Genomic DNA, 24,639 nt, shown 5'->3' with positions numbered 1-24,639 from the left:
CACATTTAAAAGAAGAGCAGGTTAACATGACATGACCGCCTTTCCTGCAAGATGCAGACAGTGTAGCAACCAGCTGCTTTGTAGTGCGTTATTCCTTACGTGGCAACATCAGAGCTAGCTCAGATTCACAGTTTATTCCTGCATGAAACAATGACATTTAAAAATGCGATATTGTCACAAATAAGAAAGATTGGTGTTTAAACATTTACCAGAAAACAAAACCATTTTCCTCTTCAGAAACATTCAGATTTGAAAACATTGTTTTCCCATTGCAATCTCACCATAGCTTATTATTTCCATATTCTGGTTATTAAGGTAAAAATTAATCACTTAAATCCTAGAAAAACATCAGTCTTGATTATTTCTCTTACTTTCAGATTCATCAGTCTATGTATAAGTTTCAGTTCCAAAATTCTAGTGTGTAAAACTGCTTCCATGGAGAGTTTTCAAATGATGTAATATTATTTTATCTTATAAATTATGTTACCAAAAAACATGACCAGCTAGTGAAATCTCAGCCCGCAATCTCATCTGAAAAAGGTTTTTCAATTATGGTTTGTTACCAAATTCTTATAAAAACATCCAAAAGCTTTTTCACATAATGCACTTCAAGAAGTGGATTAGTTTGGGGTACCCGTGCGGTTGGGATGTGGGGTGGCACTTGGCAGCAACAAGTAGAGCCTGATTTTGTACCAAGTGACTGCTTATCTACTTGTGTTATCAGAGCCTGGCAGTCTCTGTCCTTTGGACAGCAGATCAACATGATGCATGGGAGACAAACATCTGTCCTATCTCAATATAGGCTGAGAAATCCATCAGGAAAGGCTACTCCCTCTTCATTGCCTGAGTCTTCCAGATGGTGCCGGAATGGGCTTTCGGGAGGATAGAAATTCAGTCCTCACATCCTCAGGGTGACACAAGGGAATACTTCCCAGCAGAGCAGCCGGTTTTATAGCACGTAGGTTTATCTCCTCGCGTTTTAAGTAGCTTTGGACGCTACCACCATTTTCGCACCTCAGCAGACCCCACCTCAAGCCCTGCGCTTCTGGCCAGGAGAAGGGCAGGTCACAACCGACCGTGGCACTTCCCCGGCCTTCGCTTATATGGACATTCGGAACAACCGCAACGCTTCAGAAACAAACAAACAAACAAACAAACAAAAAAGCACTGTTTGGGGGAAAAAAGCTTTTTATTTATTTATTGTCACAGCGCGTTACGTTTCTCCTCCCAACGCCTTCCCGCCCTCGGCGCCTCTCGCTGTGCCGCCTGCAGGCGGTGCCGGGCCGGGCGCAGCCGGGACCCCCGCGCCGTCCCTCGGCGGCGTTGCGGCCCCGAACCCAGCGCCGGCCGCGGTCCCCGCAGCGCCGCACCTCGGCCGGAGAAGGCCGGCCCCCTCCTCCCTTCCGCGGCCTGCCCCGCTCATTAGCCCGCGCGAGGGGCCGGGCGGAGGCAGGCCCGGCCGCCTCAGCCCCCGCCCCTCTCCTCGCCGCGTACCCATTCATCCCAGCCCCTTCCTCTGCGCTCCTTCCCGGCCGCCGCTCGGCCCGGCCGCCCCCCCGCCTTCTCCGCCGCGCGGCACGCCGCCAGCCCGGCAGCGGGGAGGGCCCTTCCCGCCGCAGCCATGGCTGCCGAGGGGGTGGACGAACGCTCCCCGCTGCTCTCCGCGCCCAGCTCCGGCAATGTCACCCCCACCGCGCCGCCCTATCTGCCGGACAGCAGCCCCCGAGGTAAGGGCCGGCGGGGAGGGAAGGCGGGCGGGGGGCCCGAGCCGCGGAGCCGCCGCGCGGCCTTTGTCGGGGGGCGGCGCGGTGCGGAGCCGGTAGGCCGTGCTGGGATCCGTGCGCGATGGGCCGCCTCGGAAATAATGGGGAGAACGGGTGGCAGCGGCAGAACAGGTCGGAGCCGGTCTGCAGCGTGAGTCGCGCGCAGGTCGGAGCCTGCGAGCTAATTGCGGGGCTTAAATCAGCGCTGGCATGAAATGGAGAGGGATTAAGCAGGAGACGCTTAGCGCCGAATAACTACGTTCGGTGCGGCGAGCTGCGCGGATCTGCAGCATCCGTCGGGCGGGAGGAATGAAGTGTGCGGATCTCTGCTCCATCTCTGGCTGCTGCGGGGGGGGCCGAGCTCTGCATCCGGAGCTGAGCCGGGGAGGGGAGGGGACGGAGGGGAGGGGGCTGCCGCTGCGCTGCCCTTGCCGGCGCATCTCAAGGCCGTGGCTGCCTGCTTTGCGTTCCTAAAGCGAGGCCCGTACCGCAGCCGCCGACTTGTAATGGTACGGGCTTAACTTCTGTCGACTTACGGAAATTACCTTGTTGATCGATAATGAGTCACCGGTTGAACGTTTTTACTTGCAAAGCAAAAATCGGAAGGCTTAGAAGGTACATTAATAGGTGTTTTCTTCTTTTTAATCCAGTTATGTGTTTCACAGCAGAAATCAAGGGAGGAAAAAAAAAAAAAAGAAAAAGCTGAGACTTAAGGCTAAATGAGATTAGTGTAGCTTTCCTAGCAGCAGCCTTTAAAATGTGAGATTGGTTCTCAGTGGCTCTGCTGCATTGGCCGTGTCTGGGGGTTTCCATAGAACTGTGTAGATATAGCATGCATGAATACAAGAAGGCTACAAATAAACATCTGAGTGCTTTGAATAGTACTTCAACCAGTGGGTAGCTGGGTTTCTTTGCCTTGATACGAAAGTGTCTTTTTGCTGGTGCTGTGGCTGTTGTGTCCATTTGCACAGAACTGTGAGCAGAGCAAAAAAATAGATGGGCTTTCTAATAGTTTTGCAATCAAATTGTATAGGACTGTCATCAGCCCTGAATCTTTACTGTATGACCAATCTAGAAATCCACCTTATTCTAAATTCTACTCTGTTTTTATTCTTTAGAGTCCTTTTTCTGTATCTATTACTTTGAGATACATTTTACTCTATTGGAAACACCAAAAAAAAAAAAAAAAACCAAACCAAAACAACCAAAACTCAACAAGTCTTTATATACTTCTAAGGTAAGGAAAGTGCATCAGGTCATGGACTCCTGCTTGATCCCTCGATAGAATGCAGAGCTGGGCCCCAGGAGCTGTGTGCTGCTGCTGCTGCTGCTCCTGCTGACCAGATTGGCAGCAGTGGGAGGGTGTGGCACTGGAGATAAGCAGCTTGTTTTCAGAAGTGGGGTGGAATTAAATACATTTGCTATTTAGAGGAACCTCTATGAAAAAGTGGAGTATCTTGTTTAATGGCTCTGTGAGCAACTGAACCTAGTAGCACTTCACATACATATATACTGCTCTATAAAACCTAAAAAATGTTTTGCAAAGGTGCCACATAGATCAAGTTGCTCTAGGTTCCTTGCTCTGTACCTGTGTGTGTCAGCTATCCTTAGAGAAAGCAGCTCCCTTGTGTGGAAGCTAAAAGGCCTTAGTAACTACTGGGCAGCCTTTATCTCTTTCTCTAGCACAAACAGAAGGAAGAGGCATTCTCAGGGTAATAGAATTTACTTTTAAACCCTTTTTCTGCTGTACTTCCTTCCTTGGCATTACCTGAAGGTGGGGTTGGAGAGGTAGAGGAAGGAAGGAGAAGTGCTCAGTACTACCACCTGAATTATGCTAACAGATTCATCCCCATACTTGTAATTGCTGTGCCCCATATGTAATCCTGACCTTTAGATTGAGGCTGTGGTTTGGAAGTATCCTCCTCTTCCCTTGTTGGGCTGCAGCTGAGCCCCAGCTGACCCTTTTCAGCATAAGCTAGTAGGCAGCTGGGCACTACAGGGTCCTGGCATTCCTTGCTCCCTGTGAGGGGACCAAGCGAGAGTCACTGGGATGTGCGCTCAGGGCACAGTTAAGAAACTTCATGTGGACAAAGGCTGGGACCGTGATCTCTGCTCCCTGTAGTACTGTGATTGTTCTGCTTTCTCCATCCTTGCCTACCAGTCCATTACATAGTTCACTAAGTTTCTCCTTTTCCCTTCCCAGATCAGGATAAAGCTGTGTTTAGAAAATGGCCCCCCCATACCCAACAAACGTGCTTGTCTTTGACTAAGGCAAGCTGCAGGCAGTTCCCTGTGGTTTCTGCATTTTAGAATATTGAAGGAGGTAGTGCACAAGCACAAGAATCTTCTAAGGTTGTGTTTTCTTTGCTGCACCTCCTGTGAGGGTTGATGGGGGGTATGCACTGTAGGTTAGTCATATACTGCATGGCAGGGCACTCTGCTGCTCTTGTTGACCTCATTATTGTTGGGTTGTTATCATTAGAAGAAAAGCTGATAAACTGTTAACTGAAATGTCAGTAGCAGAATACTAACATGCAGTATAAATATGTCCTGAAGCCTCTGGTGTGTGCATGAAATTTATCTACCAACCATTCATGCCCACCATGTGGACCTTTTGTGAACTGTTATTTAAGATAATAGCCTGAAATTCAAGCTGTAAAAAAAAAAAAAAAAAAAAAGGTCATATCAAGTACATGTGTTAATGTGCTTTGAAAGTGGACAGCATTTTTATTAAGGGATATGGAGCAGCAAAGTCGGAGACAATTCTTTTATTTCCCTTTATAGCTTTCCTCTGAATATATTTCTCTTAACGCTTAGTTCTGGAGGGCCTTGCTGGTTGTTGTTTTTGGGAGCCTTTCAGAAGGTTCTACTACAAACACGGATGTTGCAGTGCCAAGATACCTTTGGCTTTCTGCTCTGTTGCAAGTGCTGTTTGCTGCAGCACCACTCTGAGAAGCAGCCATTATTGCCTGCTATTGTAAATCTGCTGAGACAGCAGCACAGGAATGAAGAGGCAGCTTACCTGGAAGCCAAGCAGCTCCAGTGTGAGGTTGGAGAATTGGTTGTCTTTGTACTTGCACACCTTATCTGACCAGCTTTAAAAATTTAGAGTTGTTTCTTACAAAAAAGATACAGTCTTAAGGTCTTCCAGGATCACTGAAGGCTGAAAGGCTTGGGGAGATGTCTTTACTAGACAACAGAACTAATAATAATGTCCTTGTTTGCCTTTCCTTGATACAGCTGCCTTGTACCCAGCTGATAGGAGCTTAGTCTCACTGTAAATTGAAAGAGCCAAGCCAAAAAGATCTGCAATCTGGTTGTTGCTTTACAGAAGTAACCTGAGAGCTGGGATTGAACTGTAGTTTCTCGATGGGGGAGTTTGGTTTTCAGCGTGCTAGGCGTGCATTCTGTTCTGTGGCTCTTTTTTCTTGTAACCAGGGAGTGTATCAGTTACTGCCTGCAGAGGCAGTTAAGCAGCCTGCTTACAGCCAGGAAACCCCCTGCAGCAACCTTAGCTTGGACTCTCACAGCCAAGATCTTGCTCTCCAAGTTGTCCACGTTTCAGAACTGTTTTCTGCTAGTATGGTGATCTGCTGGGCTGGAGATTGTTTGTGGATGGCAAAGTGTGGGATTTTTATGTGTGCTGTGGGTGGATGAGTGTTTGCTTTGCTTTTGTTTGTTTTCCTGTGTTTTGCTGCTGTTGCTTTTCATTTCTATTTCTTCCTTTGTGTGTGGTAGTCTTGTACTGAAAATACAGTGTGACAATACTTCAAAATACAGCTATCCCTGAAAATTTTCAGCTGGGTGCTACTAGTCCTCAAACAGAGAAGAAAAATCAGAATAGAACTGAAAGTTACCTGGTTTTTCTCAAGGATGTTGGTTTCTGCAACCACAGCATCAAAGCTGTCGGTATGAGGTTCTCTTTCTGAAGTTATGAAGCATTGCTGCACATAAGTGAATTTTGCCTCTCATCTGAAATAATTAAGTCTGTTAGGTTTTATTCTGAGATTCTCAGGATGTCCACTTGTCTTGTGCTGCCTGCAAGTTAAGTCAGGTATCAATCTGTATTGTTTGGGGACCAAGTAGCCAGGAGAGAGTGCCAGGCAACGGTGAGGCTTAGAAGTTTTGTGATATTTTGGATCTTAAGGTTTCTTAAATCCCTCCAGTTTACAACATTCACACTGAAATCGAGTGAAGGAACGATATGTGTATACTTACAGGCTTAAATTTACTGCTTGGACTTGTTGCTTTGCATAGTAGCTAGAGATTTCTCCCCACCTCAGTAGATAATGCTTTGTTTGTAAATGGGAGGAAAGCTGATATCTTTTTGCTTCTCTGAGGACTCTGTTGACCATTTGGACATAATCATGATATAATTTCTTGATGTTCAAGGCTGCAGAGTATTTTAAAGTAGTAGAAAAAGTTAACTACTAAATGTGCCCGATCCTTCCCTGCTTACCTGAAGAGCTTGATGAAATAAAACTCAGTGGTATTGCATGCCAAATAATTGCAGTAATAAGCTTGTGAGAGTTTATGTGGAATTGTTTTCATTCCATGAATTCTTAAACTGAGAAGGATCTGAAGTGCTGCCTCTTTTCTTTATTGTGTGTTTGAGGCTGGCAATACTGAAATTAGCCTTGCCACTGGAGCACAGGGCTGTTATGTTCTCTGGTACTGGTCTATAAATGAAAACCTTGTGTGTCCTTGTGTTGGTTTTTGGTCTGCAAAAATATCTGGGACCCTTAAAAGCAGAAGATCTGAAGGTTTTATTCATTTCAAGGCCAGGTTGGATGGGGCCCTGGCAACTTGCTCTAGTGGTTGGCAACCCTGCACACGGCAGAGAGTTGGAACTAGATGGTCTTTAAGGTCCCTTCCAGCCCAGGGCACTCTGATTCTTTTGGTATAGTCCAGGTGTGCTTTTGCTATACTTGAAAAAGGAAGTGTTTCCCATCCAAGATTTGGCCCGGGCTCCTGCAGTATCTGTTGCCTGTTCCCTCACCTTTGCTTCTTTAATTGCTGGGAATCCTGGCCTCTTAATTATGCCAAGTATGCAACTGAGTACTGAACTAGTTGGGGCTGGATACCTTCATCTTTACAGCGCATCATTTCTACACGTTTTCTCTTTAATAGAATTTTCCTTTATTTTTATCTCTAGCGTATTTGGTACTTTACTATAAATATTCACGGATGTTTTAGTCTCTTCAGATGTTTACAAATGCTGGATAAGCTCTTCTGTTTACCTGGGCTGTGACTATTCTTCTGCTTATCATCAGAAGCCACCCTTGGATTCTAGTAATCCATGTTTCTCACTTGCCCCTTCTTTCCTCCTAAGAGGATGATTTGAAAATGAAATGGAGTTGCATAGATGAGCCTTTCATCTGACCCACCTTTCTGGGGTTTTTGTGTTGCTGATGTGCTCTGTGTAGAACTATGATGCTTGTAATGTTGCACAGATGATGGGGAGAGAAGAGGGGGTGCAGAGTAAACTTAGATTTATCTAATGTTGATATTAATAATTAACTTCAACATTTTTTCCCCTTTACTTTTCTTTCTTTGAGGCTGTGGCTGTTGGTGGCTATGCTTGCTGACAGTTTTAGGATGCCGTGTTTGGTTTTCCATCTGAGATTTCATGGTCTCTTGCAGCAGAGCTCCCACCTCCATATACTGCCATTGCGAGTCCAGATGCCAGTGGTGTTCCTGTCATAAACTGCCGTGTGTGCCAGTCACTCATCAATTTGGATGGCAAGCTACACCAACATGTTGTTAAGTGCACAGTTTGCAATGAAGCTACGGTAAAAATGAGTTTTTAGCGTTTTCTTTCTGTGGTGGGAGATTGAACTGTGCTGTTGGTAGAATTCATATCCTCACCTACAAAGTGAGCTGCTGATGGGTATCCCTGTTGAAGGCCTGTTGCTGCAAAGCTGCTGGTGCACCTGGCATGCAAGTTCAAGGGTTGCTGACACAAGCAGTAAGACCCCAGGTCTTATGCTGCCAGAGCAAATCTTCCCATTCTGTCCAGCCGGCTCCATGGGGTTTCATTCCAAGGCTGAGAACAAAAAGCAGAGGTTTCATTTAAGTAATGACTCCTCTCTAAAGGAGGGTAAAATGTTTTCTGAAACAATTTTTAGTGGGATGAAAAAGAATGATTTAATTGTTTAAGCACTAGAAGATTCAAAGTAGCCAGCCCACACCTTTCCCTGGATGTGTGATTTCTTGAAATGATTCTCAGTCAATTTGTGAACATGCTAACAAACCACTGTGCAACAATCCTGAAGCACAGGAGCTGTAGGTTCTATCCAGTGCTGTGGCTATCACAGTCCTTTTTGGTCCTCCTCCCCATTTTCTTAATTGAAATATTCAGCTTTTGAGCTTCTTTGTTTCTATCTTTTTTTCTCCCTACCAGTTTTAGTTTGGGGGCCTGATGCTGCAGCACTCCATAGCTACTGAGACCATTTGCTTAGGAAATGCTGAGTTGTATTTATTTTATAAAATGAACTGTCCAGAGAAGAGACAAATCTGTGGGAATGTTGTTTTTATTTCTTTCTCACTTAAATGAAAAGTGAAAGTCTGAGAAACTGCTACCGGTACTCACCTACTCACAGTAGGTGATATATAATACTGCAAGCCACAGTAGTGTTCAGCTTCTGAAACTTGTGACTTTCTGTATGAAAGGGCTTGACTGGCAGGTTCGAGGAAGATGATTTCAATACATTTTAAAATAAGCTGATGGTTCAGCGAAGTCTGCATATTCTGTTATTGACTGAGAGCCAGACTTTGATTCTTTTGCTTCTGAATAAAGCCATTGTACCAGGCAAGGAGGCTTAATATGTTTACTGGTTTTTGAAAGATATACCACTACTTAAGCTCATATTTAAAAAATAACTAAGCTGAAGACTTGAGTTCTTTATTGCTAAAATATGAAAGCTTTTTTTCCCCATTAGTTTGCAAAAATTCTTGTTACTGAAAATGCTCTTGTGAGGAATCTTTACTTCCTCTTTTTTTTTTTTTGGAGGGGGAAGGGAACTTTTTTTGACTTGCAAGTTTCTTTCTGTAAGAGGAACTGTATTTCTTAAGAACTTGTCATGTAGCTCTGTTTTGTCATACTTTGATGAGAAAGAAAGTGAATTGTTATGACTTCTGATGTGTGTTCTTGTGTTTTCTTTTTCTTTGTTTAGCCAATCAAAAACCCTCCTTCAGGGAAGAAGTATGTTAGATGTCAGTGTAATTGTCTGCTTATCTGTAAGGATACATCTCGGAAAATAGGCTGCCCAAGACCAAACTGGTAAGAGTAACATCCATAATCTTCTGAAAACTTAAATGTATGAGTTGCTCACTTTGCCTGATTCAGGGTGGGAACTTCTGAAGAAAACAGGAGAGGTAGCAGTAGATTGGCTTCAGACTGGTACTCCCTTCTTTGGTTTGCTAAGTTTTCAATTTCTTACCTTTCAACTTTAACTTACATGTTATTTAGAGTGGGGAGAAATGTGATTGCCACAGTGAACATTTCTTCTCTGTCTACAGAAGTAAGAGTGTTCCATTTCAAGTATTGCAGCCCTAATAAGTTGGAAACTGAGATGGAAGTTGGGTCTGCAGATATTAGAGTGTAGACTCCACCGCACTGAGTGCCCTATTCACCAGTCTGTTGGCTCTTCTGGTTTTGAATCATGCTTTTTGACCTTGGTTATTTTTTTTTGTTTCCTCCTAGCTGCTATGGTACTGGGGAAAATTTCACTGAAGTCACATACCTTTCTGTAGAGTTCATGGGATACTTCAACTGTAATATGTCATGTGTTTAGTAACTGGGCTACATCAGAAGGTCTGCAGTCTTGCTAAACTACTTCCTGAAAGCATATCTCAGCAGTTTTGCTAAGATAGTCTTGGTACTTGTCTTATTAGAAGATGAGCTAAACTGGAGTAATTTGAAGCAGAGTTGAGGAGTACGCCCTAAATGGAAGGCTTCCAGTTAGAAGGGAGGCCATCTAGCCTGCAATTTTGGTTGCATAAGAGAAGGCATGCATTGCAAGTTAAATAATGCTTTCATCTTTCCTTTCTGTTTTCATGCTAGAAAGTCTGATTCCTGTTCAGCTTTTTGTTAGTTAATTTGGATATTGTCATTTTGGATGGATACATTGTATAATAAATTAGTAATATGCTGAGCATAAAAGTAAATACTAACTTTGTTAAGGTAAATTGATGGTGTTTAGTCAGACTAGGGTGGTTTCTTCTGATTCTCTCTGTTTGAATAGTATTTTTACTACAGAGATGTGGAGATGCTGCTTATGTTGACTTGTTTCTTAGTAGTGGGAAAACACAGAATCTGACTTGGAAAGAAAAATTAGATTACAAAGGAGTAAAGACTTTCAACATGCTTCACGTAGGCATGTACATTCCAATTCACAGGCTTGCTCAGCCCAGTTATTAAGATTTCTTTTTCCTGGGGAGTGTTTCTACCATATGATAGTGAGTCTTTGATCTCTATGGAGTTCTGGCTTGCATACCAGATGTGTTCAGAAAGGGGCATCACTTTAGAAGAAGTCCAAAATTGTGTGAATAATCTCTTAAAAAAAAAAAAAAATTATAGTTTGAAGGGGCAATGCTTTGGTAGTGACTGACTGAACTAATTGTTTCAGTGCATCACCCTTTTCTTTTGCGAGCCTAATTACATATACATCTAATGTTCTTAATACAGTAGACGCATCATTACTCTTGGTCCAGTAATGCTGATCCCAGAAGAGCAGCCAGCTCAGCCTGCCTTGCCAGTTCAACCAGATGGAACTAGAGTGGTGTGTGGGCACTGTGGAAATACTTTCCTTGTAAGTAAAGCACCAGATTCTCCTTCTCACTGAAGTGTGCCATCAGTCAGGCTATCGTAAGCATTTCTAAGAGCATATTGCCTTGCTTTGTGGCATCTTGAAGGAAGTAAAGCTGCTTCTGTGCTCATGTTGCAATGAACGTATTTGGTTATTTTTACATGCATTTCAATAAAACATTTGGTGGTTTTACTCTGCATGCATGAACGAAGCCCAAAGCCACTGTTACAGCTCAGGTGTGAGAGCAGAAACAGTGCTGGAAAAGGAAGTTACATATTTGTGTTCTATTTGGGCTTGCAATGATAGTTGCATTCTGCATTGTCTAAGATGATCTAGTTTCTGCTGTTGCTGCATGGGACTCTGAATGCTATTCATTGTAGCACTTAACTGACGGACAACCTGATGGTAAAGATCTAGAGATTGGTTTATATCTAAGGTTGAAAATTCTTCCCACTTGATGAAAAGATGCTAGGTAATCTTTTGCTACCAAGGCATCTTTTCTTTTATATGAATAAGGGTCTAGGGTACTTGAATTATGATTTGAGAACAGTTTCTGCTGTAAGCAAGCTTTAGCTTTATTATCTAGCTGTGCTAAAATATTTATCAAATTTCTTAATAGTGGCAAATGGCTAAGATGAGTGATAAAGCCCAATGACCTATATTATCACTGGAGTATTATGTTCCTGAAACAAAGAACTGTAAGGTACATAAGGGCCAGAGAATCCAGTACATTTTATGGAAGCAAAAAGGAAGCTCAGAAGATGGTGCTTTGTGTGGATTGTTATCTGCGGTGAGAGAAACATTTGCTTGTGATGGGATCTGCAACAGAATAAACTTGTTCCCTGATTTAGATCAATTAAATGTATAATAATGTCTTTACTATGGTAGATGAAGAATGCAAGGATCGAGGTATCTCTTCTGACTTCTGCTTTTTAAAGGAGAGATTTGATTGTAAATTTGCAGGTGATGGAACAGCTGAGAAAACACTAGATTCTTGATACATTCGTTTTGTTGATTCTGCCCCTGTATTAAAAAATGTTTTTAATACTACGGTAAACCCTGCTGAATACCAATAGTCTGTAACTAGAGATAGCTGGAGTGGGTTTTCTGTTTTGTTTTTTAATGCAAGTCTGGATGTGAGCTTAATTACTAAGAATATTATATGCAGCATAAAATAATGTTGCTAACAGAAAGTGACTGGGTCTATGGAAGAAAAAGGCCATTTCAAGTATGTATTTTAAACTAGGAGTATTTCACTGAAGGATGCCTTCTCTTCTAGTCACTTTTTTAGCACAGCATGTTAACAAACTTAGATACACGCATGGACATTGCAGTCTGATGCAGGCCATCTTGTAATGCAGTTAAATAGTTTAGAACTACTGTTTAATAACCTACAGGTGAATGTGAATCTGTAGAAGAGTTAACACTACCTAGTTTTGTTTTCTTAACAGAAAAGAAAGCTCTACTATGTAATCAATCATTTTTCTAAAATTATTGTTAGGGAGAGTCAACGTAATGAAATAAGAGTTTTTACTAAATTGTTGGCTTAACTTTTGAGTGCTCTCTTCAGCATTTATTGGTCCTCTGTCTTTTTTCTTTAAGTGCAAGCCAAGTTAATTCTGTAGTTTATGCTCTGATCTTCTTTAGGTGAAATTCTGCTGTGAAAAGGTAGGAAAACGTAAGGAGAAAAAATAGAAAAGACTAGTTCTGTCCATAATGACCAGATTATGCATTAAAAAGCTCAGATTGCTAATTCAGATTTAGTGCATCTGACTTCACGTCTGATGATTGCTTTAGTGAACTGCATCATTCAGAATTTTATAGTTGTTTCTGCCAGGAAGACTGATTTGCACAGTCCATTAAAAAAAAACCTCAAAATCATTAGAAATGTATAATTTATATTCTCTTAATGATGAGTTATCAAGAACTGAGCCTTTTTCTTGTTGTATGCAGCTTTCCTAGAACTCTTTGCTTCTATCTTTTTCTGTTATTAAGTTTAAGGTTCTGCACACACTTTTTTTTTTTTAGTTAGGAAAACTCAGGAAATAGTTTTTTGTTCGCTCCCAACCCCAAGCAAGTAATTGTAGCTGTGCTTCAACAGATCTGGAAACTGGAGTTTTGTGGAGGTATTTCTGCACTTTATCTCCTCATTGTGAAGCAAATATGTAACACTAGCTTCATCTCAGTAAGGTATCTTCTTTGCTTCACTGGGCACTTAGATAGCTTCCCCCCAACCCCCTCAAAGAAAAGGCAATGCTAGAATGCCTGGGGTGAAAATGTCAAATGGTCAGTTGCATGTTCTATGTTATCTTCTAAGAGTTTCAAATTACCTCTTTTCAAAGAGTTTATTTTTGCCATATAAAAGCATATTTATGGGGTGTGATTCCACCCACGTGTGTCAAGTGATCCTTTTAACTTTTTAGAAGCATGCTTGACACTATGCAGCACCCTTGAATTTCTCAGCTGGGAAAGTAACTTAATGGCTGTTACTATAGCTGAACTGCAGTACTTACTTGCATTTTGTTCTTCAAATTTTCTTATTTTTTTTTTCCCCCACAGATAAGGTAGTAGGAGCCATTTCTTTGTTAAGTTTTTACTGTTTCTGGTAGATCTGAAACTTGGACAAATGTGGAAAAAGTGGTAAAATTGAAACAGAGGGCAGAACAAGAGTTTGACCATCCTGTTAAAGAAGTCTAATCTTGTTCTGGGCCTTGTTTGAGAGCTTCTGGATTTGGGCTGTGGGCTGAGTTAAAACTTGTGCTGGCAGTAAGCTATTCCTACACCTCTGCTATAGGCTGTGCTGCTCCTGGTTTGTGTCTGTTGGATCAGGCTGAGTTCTCATTGCGGCCTTGCAGTACCTAAAGGGAGCCTGCAAACAGGAGCGGAGTCAGCTCTTCAAAAGAGTAGATAACAAGGGGAAATGGTTTTAAGTTGAAGGAGGAAAGATTTTAGTTTGAATATCAGGGAAGTTCTTTACCAAGAGAGTGGTGAGGTGCTGGAACAGGCTGCTTAGAGAGGTTATGGATCCCTGCTCCAGAGATATTCAAAACTCACCTGGATGCTTTCCTCTGTCACTTACTGTAGGGATCCTGCTTAATGTGGGGGTTGGACTCAATGATCTCCAGAGGTTCTTTCCAACCCTTATGATTCTGTGACATGGTGGCAGGCAAGAGGGGTCATGGCCCCCCCCTACCTTCTGGTGTGCTTTCGAAGACCTTCAAGGTTGAAGAACTACGGAAGGCATGGGCTGGAAGCTAAGAGCTGTACTTTGTCCCTTGGGTTCTGTCAGTTCTATTTGGTAAAATAGAATATTAAAAAAAATTGAATATAAAAGTATTTTGAAACAAATTAAGAAACAATAACAAAAAACTTAAAACATTTCTTAGTGTACTAAAGAATTTGTATCTGTGCAAGAGTCTTGCTTTCCAAAAAAAAAAGCTTGTGGTGGGAATGGGGGGCTTTTTGATAGGAGCAACTGTACATAGCTGTTTAAATCAATTATAAGAACACACCCATTCTGTCTTGTACAGAGTGTCCTGAGCATTGTTCTAAGCTCAGAAGGTAGAAGGTTTGTGATATTCTTCTGGTAATTTCCCTGACTGATGTCTCATTTTGTCTCCAGTTGAAACAAGAAAGAGCTTTCTGTAATTCTGAACTAATTGGTGATTTGGGTTATTGTTCGTGTTGCTTCGTGTGAGAGATGGAAAAGACAGTTTTGTATTTGTGGAACTGTATTATATTTAAATCTGTTTTTTATTGTGGAATTGTTTTTTAATATCTATGGAAGGGTAATTCTCATGTAGCCAACTTGAAATTTTATTAAGAACATGAAACAGCATCAGGTACTTTCAATAAAAACATATTATCAGTGCTTTTGTTATTTTCATCCATATTTGACACTCAAATGCATTTGAGTTTGTATCAGTTAATGACTGTGGTTAATAATTAATCAGGAATCTTTAATAAATCCACAGAAAGATCATTAATGAGTAACTTTAGAAATGGAGTTGCCTACTGTGGGATAAAAGCAGTGATGTTGAATTACAGATATGTAAAATGTAAGTCCTGGATTTAGACTTGATTCTATTTCTGGAGCTACGGTGTAAGTAGCTGAAAGAACATCTCTAGAGAGGCCTGTCTCCATCTCTGGCACTGACAGATGAGCCTTATCCCACAGTTACTGTGTACAACCAATGGAAATAAAGCAGTTTTTGGCATGGGTGCATGCAAATAGTGAACTCACTCCTCTGGCAAAAATTAAGGCTCAAAACACGTGTTGTTCAGGTCAAGGAAGTAGACAGAAGCTTTTTCATTTGTACTTCAGGGGACCCAACCAAACTGGTAAATCAGTTTGGCTGAGTCCTTGTAACATTGAAAAAGCAACTGTGTAACTTGGATGTATCGGAACTGAAGAGTAAATAAATAGTTTGGTGGGTTTTTTTGGTGGATGATTATCTCCATTTGTCATGGAGTGAACTAGATCAATCTATGCCAGTGACAGGGGGCAGTAGGCCCCTTCCCCCCCCCCCCACCTCCTGGCCCCACAAAATGGGAAGGAAGGAAGGGAGGAAAAAAAAACAGCGGCAACAATCTATGGAGGAAAACTTATTTTACTAACTATGATATCGAAATGCAAGATAACACAATATAATACAATCTACTTGAAATTGAGACTAATAAATCAAATAAGATAGGAGAGAGAGTGTTCCTGAGACAGAGTCAAACCTGAAAAGCTTGGAACAGCTAGGAAAGCACCCTCCAGCACCCACTGCCAGGCAGTAAGAGACCGCCCCACCCGGAAGGGTCAGATCCCATGACTTCTGTAATGTGTAGGGATAGGTACCTGGAATTGGAGCATTAACACTTTAATTCCAGTACATGATGTTTTGATGTGGAATACTGAAAACCAAAAAACATAAAACCATGACATCATTATAAGTAAATAAAACTGAGGGATGGAAGTAGGAAAAATACATTGTAAATACTACAAATTGGACCCTTGCTCACAACAAAGCCTACTAATACTAGTAAGCATTATAAGCCACTCCTGTTTGCTTGCACAGAAACTTGTAAATTCATTTTCAAGGTTCTGTATTCCATGCAAGTTGAGGCTCTGATTTTGATCTGTGTGTGTAGCAGTTAGGATTTGTTCAGTATGCTGACTTCTGATTTCTCACAGAGATAAGGAGGTTCAAAATGGAGGCATTAAGATCTTATACTATAGCTTCTACCAATGCTAGTTATTTGCTGTGTGACTCATGCATAAATTAAGAGGAGAGAGAAGAATGTGTTTAACAAGAAGACTACTTCCAGGTGAGAGGCAGCAGGGAAGAGCTGCAATTATAGTATAACTCCTTCAGAATGAAGAACTGTAGTCTAGTCCCCATTTTCAAGGCAAACATCTTTGAAATGTTTGTTTTGTACTGTCACAGAGTGCTGTTTAAAAAAAAGAAAACATAAAAATAAACCCAAGACCAACAAAACAACAACAAATTTGCTGTTTTTAACGAGGTACAAGAGCGTATCCTTTGGAGGTAGTGTCAGGTGTTTCTTCTAATGATGATTCCCAGATAGATTTTAGTCTTTGTGGAAGTTTGTGTCCTATGCATGACTTATATATAAGTCTTCTGAAAATGTTACATAACTTTCTCTATTTTATGTATGTAAAACTTGTATTTTAGAAAATGTCTTTTACTTAATTAATGTTTCTTTGAATGCTCAACTCATTCTTCACAAGTAAAGTTAGGGTTGGGGAAGGATGGGAAAATGCATCTGTCTATAATGATGCCAAAGAAAACATTCACTTTCATTAGGATATGCTTGAAGTCTTGGAAGTAAGAGGAGGGGAAAAAAAAATAGTATTAATATTATCATGTTGCTCATATTGCATCTGTGGATGAAACCATGTTACGTCAAACAAATCTTGCAATACTAAGACAAGTCATGGGAAATTTTCACATGGCAGTCCTAATCCTGTGTTGCCACTGACAAAAGGGCATCCCATTTACGAAAGAAAGCAAGAAACAAGTCAAAGCCTGAGAAGCAAAATGTTTTCACATCGACATTCTGCATGAAGTACAACATTTTCTCAGGCCAGTTTTTCAACCTTTTTTTATTTTGTTCTCTTTACAGTGGATGGAACTGAGGTTTAATACACTAGCAAAATGCCCACACTGCAAAAAAATGTAAGTTTTCTGAATGCAAGATTGTATAAACTAACTTGAAATTTAAGTTCCCATTTATGCTGTAAAAGTTATCTGGAGTAAAATCTGTTTGCTGTGCTGATTATTTTTTCCATTCCCCTCTGAGCATCAAGGCTAAAGAGAGTGTTATGTGTGAGTGTTCTGCTGTATGTACGATTCAGTAACTTTGACAAATCCGACCTTTGTGTATTAAAATGCTCAGGTGAAGTTGTCAAGAGTTAAAAATATGCTGCTAGCAATAGACAGAAATGGGTTCCTGAAATTAACAGTAGCTAGGACTTCTGTCATTGAAATTTTACTGCTTAGTGCAGTTAATGAGGTAACATTTAAATGTAGGACTTGAATTGTCTTATTGTGAGTAAAAGAAAGGAAATAAGCCTGTCTTAATTTGAAAGAGGTTTCGCTGATTTCATAAACTTCACTAATTTGTGTTAAGTATTTTTAGTGCATTAGCTAGTTTAATAGTGATAACTTGTCTACTTATTTGCTATTACTTCAGTAAGGAGGAAGTACTCCTTTTGGAGGAAAAATTAGGTTGTGAGAACCATGAGAAGCTTGAGGTGGGTTTGTTTTTTGGTTCGGATTTGTTTTTTTGTCTATTTTTAGCTGAGAATGGGTTTATTTATGTTGTAACAATGTAAACTTAACAGTACCAACATACATCAAATTTGGATAGAATATCAATCACGGTGTGAAATATGACTTAAAAATACTGACTGAGAGACTTAACATGTAAATAAACAGGTAGAAAAACTTGCTTTCCTTTAGCTAGGCAAGTGCTACTTCCAGTTAAAGGAGCATATGCTTCTGCTACTGGGAACAGAGAACCACAGCTGTACTGCATGTTACGGGAAAACTAACTGGTCCCTTGGGAACCAGAAGGCTTAGAATAAATGCACTTTAGCCACTAGCATAGCTTGGCCTTCAGAAGTGCCAGAAACTTTTTGCCTGAGTATTTGATAGAGAAGCCAGCTTAGCAATGTGTCTATCCTCAGGGTTGTAAACGGTTGGGTATGGAATGGTGGATATGTTCTAGTTTACTTAGGTCAGATAATATCAGGATCTTGATGAGTTGTTGTTTTGCATGCTTTTTTTTGTTTGTACTGCCTGCAGTTGCATTCATTTTTTTTTTCCTTTTAGGTGCTGATGGAAGAGTTAGTATTCTGTGGTGTTTGTTTTTAAACTAGTTGCAATTAATATTTTATATTTTTATCACTTAACCCTCAATAGCTGACCTCAGGTCATCCTTCTTTTTTGACTGTCCTTAAGTACAGAAAGATTTGCTGTTTCCCTTTAAATGGGAGTGGGATTCAACAATGAAAACTTCCCAAGAGCATCAGCCCAGAAACTATACCATGTTATCTTTTTTTCTGTCTTCTGTTGATTTATGTTGTATTTTAAAAAAAAATTGTGGAGACAAAGATCTCTTTGCGTTTTGTCTTCAAAGTGCAAAGCGTGCTATGTATATGTAGTAAAAATGGAGTGTTATCTTTGAAAATTACAGCTGAAGTAGCAACTGAGTTGTAGAATGCAAAACGCTTTTAACAAATAGTTGTTTTCTCTTGTTCTGTGGATTCAAATTATGAAATATGATAACTTTGAGCTGCTTGGTGTCTTCCTGCCTTTGAAATGTAACAGACAGGAGTTCTGCACTGCCACCAGCATAAGCATTTCTAGTGAATGCATTTAGGGCACAACATAGGTGAGGCAGAACTTGAAGTTGTATGAATGAACAACTGCCATGACCTTCTGTTTTTCAGAATCAGCCCTTTGTCAGAAGTCACTATATCCTTAGCCAAGTGGTCAGAAGGGAATGTGGGATGCTGTATTTTGGCCAACTAGTGAAAAGCTTTCTTCATTAGCAGCTGACCAGTCAGATGTAAAAATGCTTACTTCTACTGTTGAATCTGATGATGATAGTCACTTAAAGGATAGTATAGACTGAGGCAAAAGGCACTTCAAATCACTGCAGGATTTTCAGAAAGACAAATATTGAAACTCAAATTCTCAAATAGTTTGCCTGACTTTTTTTTTATCGCAGACTTTAGAAGTGCAGTGAATCTCTGCAAATGGCTTATTTGTAAGTACCTACCTGGTTGGTGCAAACTAGATTTTAACACCAGGAGTGCTTTGTGTAATTACAGGGGACTCGAGATTTATTACACAAGGAAGTCAATAACAAAACATAGTTCAGAGAAGGTGAAATGGCTCTGTCTCAGAATTAGGACAATAAATGCAGTTAATAAGGAAACTGTTGCAAAATGCTTTTACACCGTATAATTGAGGATGATCTGAGAACGTGGGCAAAACTGTTTCTTTTGCTGTTCTAGCATTCCTGTGTGATTCAAAATACAAAATACAGGTTGTTAAGTATCAGTCTCTTGTCCCATCTTTCCTCCCCAAAAATACTGAACCCTAATGAGCTTAAAATTTGTGCCAAATAAAGCCTGCAGAACCCTTAAGAAAAGGATATGGTGGAACTCTGGCATTTCTATAGCCCATAATTTCAGCAGTACTTTTCATCTTCAAGATACTGAATTTTGATTTTTCTTTTTAAAAAGCTGCTAAAAGTACATCTGAAATCATAGTAATTTCTATTATTTAGAGCATATGACAGGTCCTGCGTTCTTTCCTGTGCCACTCCTTTAACAGCCTCTGTCTCTTGTGGTTTCTCTTTATTAGCACCTGATGCTGAATTGGCTTTGGTGTCTCTTATTTGTGCTACCGCTGCCTAAAGGTCTGCAGGTGCCTTTGCTTCCTTAGTAGTAACTCAGCAAAAGGATGGAATACTTACTGCTTTCTGGATGGCTTTGTAGTGACTTTACCCTCATTAGTCACGCAGTAGAGACAGCTGCTTCTGCTACTGTACAGTGTTCTTTTGACCCTAGTTCTAATACTTCTGAATGAAGCCATCAAACCTTGCAGTTTATAGGTTTGGGGATATGGTTTCACCTTTCTTTATTAAAATTAGGGGGTGTACATGTGGTTTGGGGTGAGTAGAGGGTCCAGATCACTATTTAGTTGCCCAGTGACCAATATAACTGAGAAAATGAAAAATAAAATCTGATCTATTGGAATTGCTAAATATACCCAGAGCTGTTACGTGACCATAGAAACTTAATGCTTTTATTTTAGCTTTGCATTCTGTAGAAAGGAAAAGGCAGATAAAATTAAATGAAGACTTCTATTTTTTTTCTAAACAGCATTTGAGGAGATGATCTCTCCCCCAGTCTTTCTAAATGGGTAGGAGGAGACACGGCTTGAGAGAAACTACAGATGGAAAATAAAGATGGCAACTTCATTATTATGATTACAAAAACAAGGTTTCAAGTCAGGCAGCTTTCAAAGTGAAGATTTCTTTTCTAAAATGAACTTACTCTGTGAAATGTGCAGTAAATATCAAGCATGTTTCAGGTGTTTTAAACATGACACTTCTACCAGCTTGTTAGCTACTTAGAACTCATTTTAAGGTATCTAGCTCCATGCTAGAATTAACTTCCTTAGCACATAGCTGGGAAATTTTGCAAGAGGAAGAAACCTAAGGTCAAGCTTAGTGCTCATTGATGTAACTTCTGAAGTATCAGCATTTGGAGTCTGTCTTCATGCTTTCTCTATTTACACAATATTTGTTTTGTTTTTCTCAAGTGATTTGTAATGAGACAACTTGTTGTTCTTCTGGAATGGCTGTAGACTTATTTAAGGATTTTGGGGGGAGTGTTTTTTGTTTTTGTGTATGTGTGTATGTTCACCTTTGTGTGTTAGTTAAGTGGTCTCTGGGTGACAGGTTATCACTGTTTTCCCCAGTTGGAAATCCTCACCACTGGATAATGGTCACTGTTTAGCTCTTGCCTTGCAAGATGAAGCTCAGTTTGTGGATACTAACTCAAGGACTACTTTTTTTTTTTCATGGAGCCTTTTAGAAATTCCTTGTAAAGAAATAATGCTGGAGTAAAGCTGCTTAAGGGAATCTATTTGAAGGCTTCCTAAGATGAATGTATAAAGAATTTTAGTCACATGCAAAGCATATGAGACCTTGCTATGTGGCTAAGCAACCGGAGCCAGAAATTTGGTCAGTCATATGACAGATGCGTTACTTCAGTTCAGGAGTGCTTTATTCTGTTGTATGGTTACCTCAATTATGTTGAACCATCATGAGATGAAAATTACTTTTTCTTCCAGCTTTGAACATGCTATAAGAGTTTCCAAAGGCATGTTGATCTCCTAGTGTGGGAGGAAGTACCTTAATGATGATACTGCGCTGCAGGATGTTTCAGAACTACCTCTATGATAGATTTATGAAATAACATCTTCCACTCTGGAGCTCTTAGTTCCCTGTGTTCAACAGAATCAAATAATATTCCTCATTAGTGTAGCTGTATGTGACTGGAGTTTCTTGACTTGAGATACACTTGTCATATAATTCTGAGCTTCCAGCCAAAGTGTTCTAACCTGTAGTCAAGAATGTAATGTTCTATTAGCATTTTATGTTCCTTTTTTCTGAAGCACTTTAATAGTTTGTATAATGCAGCAGGCAGAGACAAAGCTGTCGTCTAGGAGTTTGCAGTCTAGATGATGAGTGACAGAACTTCCAAGGGATTTACTTGCTTTGCTTGCCAGCAGTGATTTGTGCAGCTAATTTGGCTTGCAGTAGAGGTCTGAAAGAAAATTGGAAAGCAAAAAAAAATTGATACGTTTCTGCAGTTAATATAACTGACTTAAATGTCTAAGAATTTCAGTTTTTGTCTTTGCTTTTAAACTTCAAGAAATGGAGTTTTGCTTAGCCAACTAACAATACTGAATGAACTGTTCCACTAAATAAATTGTGCGTGTTGTTACTGTTCAGATGCTTAGGAGTGGTAGAACTAATTTTCATTTACTTAGATGCAGTGAGTATATTAAAGACATGTATTGATGTATTAAGAGACTAAAGAGTATCTCACGGCCTACACTAAAGGTTCAAAGCAAACTTGATTTTGCAATCCAAAGGATCCTCAAGATATTTATCAGGGTCCACTGCAGTAATAATATAGACACACCTAAGCCACAGGTGTGTTACTCTTCTCTTTGTTGCAAGCATTTTGAGATGCAAGGTTATTGCGTTTTTTTGGTATGTAATCATGTATACCTCTACTGCCCCTTTAAACAGATTCTTTCACTCTTTAGCACTCTTTAGGCTTTCCCTTCAGTTTCATAAATTCAGGTTGGTGTATATGTATTGCTGATTTTTTTCTTCTGACAGATCTGCTGCTTTTTGTGCAATTCTCTTCTCTGAATTCAAAGCACCATTTCTTTTTCTAACAGTTCTTCTGTTGGAAGTGCATTGCCTCGGAGACGTTGCTGTGCATATATTACAATTGGAATGATTTGCATCTTCATTGGAGTTGGATTAACTGTGAGTGATATGCTGTTTTGTACTTAAAATGGTGGTGGGGGCTATGCATGTACAAAGGAGCTCCTTTCATTGACCAGCTCTTTTCTTCCCAGCATTTGAGCAAAATTGCTTCAATTTGTGTATTGTTGTCAACTCTTTTGTAACTATGGACATAATTATCTGTGTTAGCTAGAAAAACATTCCTAAAAAATCTTCTGGCACTGTGAGATTCTCCATTTCCTGATCTTATATTTGTCTTTTATCTTTCTGTGGGGGAAAAAAAATGAGCTTTATTTTAGAAATACTGGGACATCTTGCTCTTGCTATGGCTCTCAAAACTTTCAGGTTTCTAGAAATACATATTGCGGCATAGCCAGAAGTATGAGCCTCACTGCAGTGGAGGGGAACAGGATTCAAAAGAGTTGGTACTTGTACAAATTCTAAACGAATGTACACCTTCTTATTCTGCCTTGAAGAGCAGATATTGCTGTGTTTGACACTTGTTTTGTTTTTTTTTTTCCAGGTTGGTACACAAGATTTTGCCAGGCGATTTCATGCAACTTATGTTTCTTGGGCTATTGCTTATCTCTTAGGTTTAATCTGCCTCATTCGAGCCTGCTACTGGGGAGCTATAAAAGTCAGTTATCCAGAGCACAGTTTTGCATAGAGAAATTGTTAGATTATAGCAGATGCTCATCTATTAATTCTGGATATTACATCTTGGACACTTTTAAAACCTTTCCTGTAAGGATTCCATTCTGTTCAAAGTAGTTCTAAGACTGGAGGTCTCTAAGGACAAATGTTCATTGCACTACATAATATGCAAATAGTTTGTTTTGCTGCTAGATTCCCTAGCTCTGAATACTAAAGCTGTGTTTACATGTTCATAACTCTTGTCTTTATAGGTGTTGAATTTGATTTCAAAGGACAGTATTAAGTTTTACATTTCCTTCGTTATGTTAAAATTCGTTTGCCATTTTTCTAGATGATCAGTAAGAATTCAAAAGCAAGAGTGTTTATAAGTGTTTCTACAGTAGCTTCACATTTGTACTTAACAGTTTAACTACAATTACGTTCAAAGTGGCTTGCTTTAAAACCTAAGCAATAAGCATTTTGCTTGAACTGCTTACTGTATCTTTTGCCTAAGATCATAGTGACCTTACTGGGGAAATGAAAGTTACAAGTGTACTTCAAAAGACTGACACTGTTGATAGAGACATTTGTAAACACTGTATGCTTTGAGATTTTCAGGTAAAGAGATGCTATTTTGGTAGTTTAAATAAATTTCCACTTAGTCAGGATTGGATTTCAGTTAGGGTAAATGCTTTCTTCTCATGGATCCTGGGATTTGGGTGTTTTTTGTTTTACTTTTACCTGGCAGATTCTAAAAGCCATGCTCGGATTATGGAACTTAACTCTGGTTATTTGTGCAAGTTCCTTTACAGGGTCTAAGGGAAGCATTTCATACAACCTGTTTAGAAATACTTCACTGTCATGTAGGTGACTGTAAGGTGGTGATGGGTTGCCTCCTCCTTTCCTTTGATCGTGTCAGAGTTTTCCTGTTTGGGAAAGTTGAGCACTGGTCGTTGCAAAGGGAGACACTGTAAATTCACATGTAAATTCATATTAACTGCTGTAGTAAGAAAATGGGTAAACTTGGATCATTCCATCAGAGTACATCTAGTCAATTGAGCACTGATGTAATAAGAGAATACGGAAACAGAAAGCTTTTCCTAATGATGTATTCACAAAGGATTGAGGGACCAGTTCTTGCACTGCCCATCTTTATAGTTTTAAACAAATTTTTGCTAAATTCAGAAGGAATGTCCTGAGTGATTTAGACTGTAGTGATTTAGATAACGGGGTTGGATGGGTAAATTAATGTGGATGTTTCAGGGATACATGTAATTTAAATTATCTATGTTCCTCCTAGGACATAATGATATTCAGAAAAGGATTTTGGAGCACAATAAATGTAAATGATCAAACTGTAAATGATCTGTCTTTGTATGATGCTAAATGTATAAAGCAGTAGCTCAGGATTACAATGTACCTTTTACAAATAAACTAATAAAGAAATAAAGATTATTATTCAAACTTAATATATTTTGTTTCTTATGTATAAACAAGAATACAGAAGTGGAAGAAGAATTCATTAATATGATAGATGCTGTGCAACTAAGGTGAGCTCTGCCTTTTTTGCTGAGTGGAAGCCTCAGGAACATTAAAAGAACAAGAACAAATTGCTATTTTCTTAACATGCAGAGAGAAAAAATACCGGATGGGACCACTGCTGGGATAGTGTTCTCTTCAGTGAATGACTGATTGAGAGGAATGCAGTAATGTAGTCTGTTTTCTAAATGCTAATAATATCCCTTCATGGTAGGTGATCATTGTAGTCCTTTGCATCTTAAACCTTCAAATATTTTTTCTAGTTGTCTTGTATTTCAAAATAATGTCAGCCCTAAACATCTTGAAAAAGAGTCAGCTGA

The 24,639-nt window shown here is 39.9% G+C and overlaps 1 protein-coding gene across 4 annotated transcripts; it reads left to right on the top strand.

The window, feature by feature from the left end:
• The first annotated feature begins 1,393 nt into the window (after positions 1-1,393).
• Positions 1,394-24,249, top strand: PIP4P2 (phosphatidylinositol-4,5-bisphosphate 4-phosphatase 2). Of its 4 annotated transcripts, XM_031590979.2 has the most exons (7): positions 1,423-1,727; positions 7,407-7,555; positions 8,939-9,045; positions 10,453-10,576; positions 16,706-16,758; positions 22,078-22,168; positions 22,671-24,249. In XM_031590979.2, exons 1-7 carry the CDS (start codon positions 1,622-1,624, stop codon positions 22,812-22,814), a joined length of 774 nt encoding a protein of 257 aa, XP_031446839.1. In that variant the 5' UTR covers positions 1,423-1,621; the 3' UTR covers positions 22,815-24,249. The 4 variants fall into 4 exon arrangements, with proteins under 4 accessions (XP_089993917.1, XP_089993916.1, XP_031446839.1 ...); XM_090137791.1 differs by lacking the exon at positions 16,706-16,758 and having other exon boundaries at positions 1,394-1,727; positions 7,410-7,555; XM_090137790.1 differs by lacking the exon at positions 16,706-16,758 and having other exon boundaries at positions 1,408-1,727.
• Positions 24,250-24,639: the final 390 nt, after the last annotated feature.

Source organism: Phasianus colchicus, chromosome 3 (genome assembly GCF_987193195.1).
Source record: "Phasianus colchicus chromosome 3, bPhaCol1.hap1.1, whole genome shotgun sequence".
Taxonomy (NCBI): domain Eukaryota; kingdom Metazoa; phylum Chordata; class Aves; order Galliformes; family Phasianidae; genus Phasianus; species Phasianus colchicus.
This window is presented reverse-complemented; position numbering and strand designations above follow the sequence as displayed.